At 35.7% G+C, this 2,137-nt stretch overlaps 1 protein-coding gene across 1 annotated transcript; it reads right to left on the reverse strand.

Moving 5' to 3' along the window:
* Nucleotides 1–986: 986 nt before the first annotated feature.
* LOC109674735 (olfactory receptor 52Z1P-like) lies at nucleotides 987–1,898 on the reverse strand. The gene has a single exon (XM_020151648.1). The coding sequence runs from the start codon at nucleotides 1,896–1,898 to the stop codon at nucleotides 987–989; it is 912 nt and encodes a 303-aa protein (XP_020007237.1).
* Nucleotides 1,899–2,137: the final 239 nt, after the last annotated feature.

Raw genomic sequence — 2,137 nt, forward strand, 5'->3', positions numbered from 1 at the left:
TGGAAGAGGAAGAACGGTGGAAGAGGTAAATCTAAGACACATTGTAAGCACATAGGTAAATATCACAGTGTCTCCCCGGTACAACTGTTATATTGTAACAAAATTCAGAAAAATAAAAATAAATGTATATGTCAAAAAATCTTATAGCTGTACTACATAATTCAGTATTGTTGATTTTAGCCACTAGGAAATTTGTATTAGTTTAAAAGTATATTGAATTTTATTTCAAAGGAAACAGCCATGGGTAATTGTGGTAGATTGTGTATACTTTGCATGGAATAGTTCTAAGTTTGTCATCAGTTTTATCATCTGTTGCAAATTGAGTAGATACATCTATGATAAACTTTTAATTAGGGTCTTCTCATTAAAAGTAATTTACAAATTTACTATTATAAAATATTTTGCAAAGTCTAAAGGTATCTTTCACAATAATATTTTATAGTAAATAATTTAAAATAATCAAGGTGCTTGGAATAATTCATTTTTATTTCCTACCTGTTTAGGAAGTACAGCAAACAATTCATTGTTATTTAACAATTTTTTAACTATCTGATGGCTTAACTGAGTATGGATTTTTTCTTTGCCATGTATATACCTCTTCAGATGAATAATGGCCTATTTTGCTATATTTTAAAAGTAGTTATATTCATTAGGACCTTGTAAATAAATAACTTAAACTCACCCCTAAGAAAACATTACTTGGTTTTTACTTGTTGTGACAAAGCCAGACCCTTTAAAGAAAAGCTGTCCTTGATCCAGTACTGTTCCGAGTGAAAGACACATAAACAACAAGAACATAACATCGTCTCATTTACTCAAAATTACTGTTATTATTACCCGAAAGCTAGGTAAGATGTAAGATTTCCAGTATAAATTTGGGTGATTTCAGTTCTGGAGTTTCTTGAGAAAACAATGAAGTTCTTTATCTTAAATTAACATAATATCTTGTTCAATGAAAAGACCTCAGTAAACTTCTCCCGAATTTTCTAGGTCTTAACTCCATAGATGATGGGGTTGAGAGTAGGTGGCGCTATTACATAAAGATTAGCAAGCAGAATATGCACATGGAGTGGAATGGTACAGTCTCCAAACCGGTGAGCAAGGGAGGAGAAGAAAGCTGGTGTATAGAACAGAAGGATGACACAGACATGAGAGCCACAAGTACCCAGAGCCTTGAGTCGGGCATCTTGAGAAAGAATTCGAAACACAGTACAAAGTATAAGGGCATAGGAGATGATGATAAGCACCACATCTAGACAAAAGGAAAATAGGGCCACAATCATTCCATAGTAGATGTTGACTTTGATGCTGTCACAGGCCATCCTGGCAATGCCCATGTGTTCACAGTATGAGTGACGAATAACATTCCTCCCACAGTAAGTGAGTCGATAAACCAAAAACATCAAGGGGAAGCAAATAAAGAAACTTCTAGTCACAGAGGCAACACCCATTTTTCCAATGACTGAGGTAGTGAGAATGGTTGTATATCTAAGTGGGTAGCAGATGGCCACATAACGGTCAAATGCCATGGCTAGCAAGATGGCAGACTCTGCCACAAAGATGAAATGGAGGAAAAACATCTGAGACACACAGCTACCAAAAGAAATACCCCCAGCTTGGAACCAGAAGATTGCTAGCATCTTTGGTATGGTGACTGTGGAGGGTAACATATCTGCTAGAGCCAACATGGAGAGGAAAAGGTACATGGGCTCATGAAGACTGCGCTCAATGAAGATCAGGACTAATAACAGGGCATTGCCTACAACAGCTACTATGTACATGGAACAGATGGGGATGGAGATCCATATGTGTGCATCTTCCAATCCTGGGATACCAATCATGGTGTACCAGATATCTCTGAGGTTGGTATAATTTGAAGAGGTTGAAAAAATTGTCATTTTTCTATTTTTCCTCTAATAGTGGAACCTGAAATGGAAAAAACAAAAGTGAGAAAAAGAACTAGGGACCAGGATCATCTTATCAGATTAAATGTAAGCATGTATTGTGGTGAAGTTAGTGTCTTAAGAAAAAATTGTTAACACTTGTGTTTCAAGGTTTAGAAGTCAGACATATTTCAGTGACAACAAAGTTACCATCATTTTGTAAACCTTTTATGTTTAGTAATAATGATGATAGC

The sequence above is a fragment of the Castor canadensis genome, chromosome 1 (genome assembly GCF_047511655.1).
Source record: "Castor canadensis chromosome 1, mCasCan1.hap1v2, whole genome shotgun sequence".
NCBI lineage: Eukaryota > Metazoa > Chordata > Mammalia > Rodentia > Castoridae > Castor > Castor canadensis.

Bases quoted from the DNA above. Each gene is read 5' to 3' on its own strand.
- LOC109674735 (XM_020151648.1), bottom strand. From the start codon at position 1,898: ATGACAATTTTTTCAACCTCTTCAAATTATACCAACCTCAGAGATATC.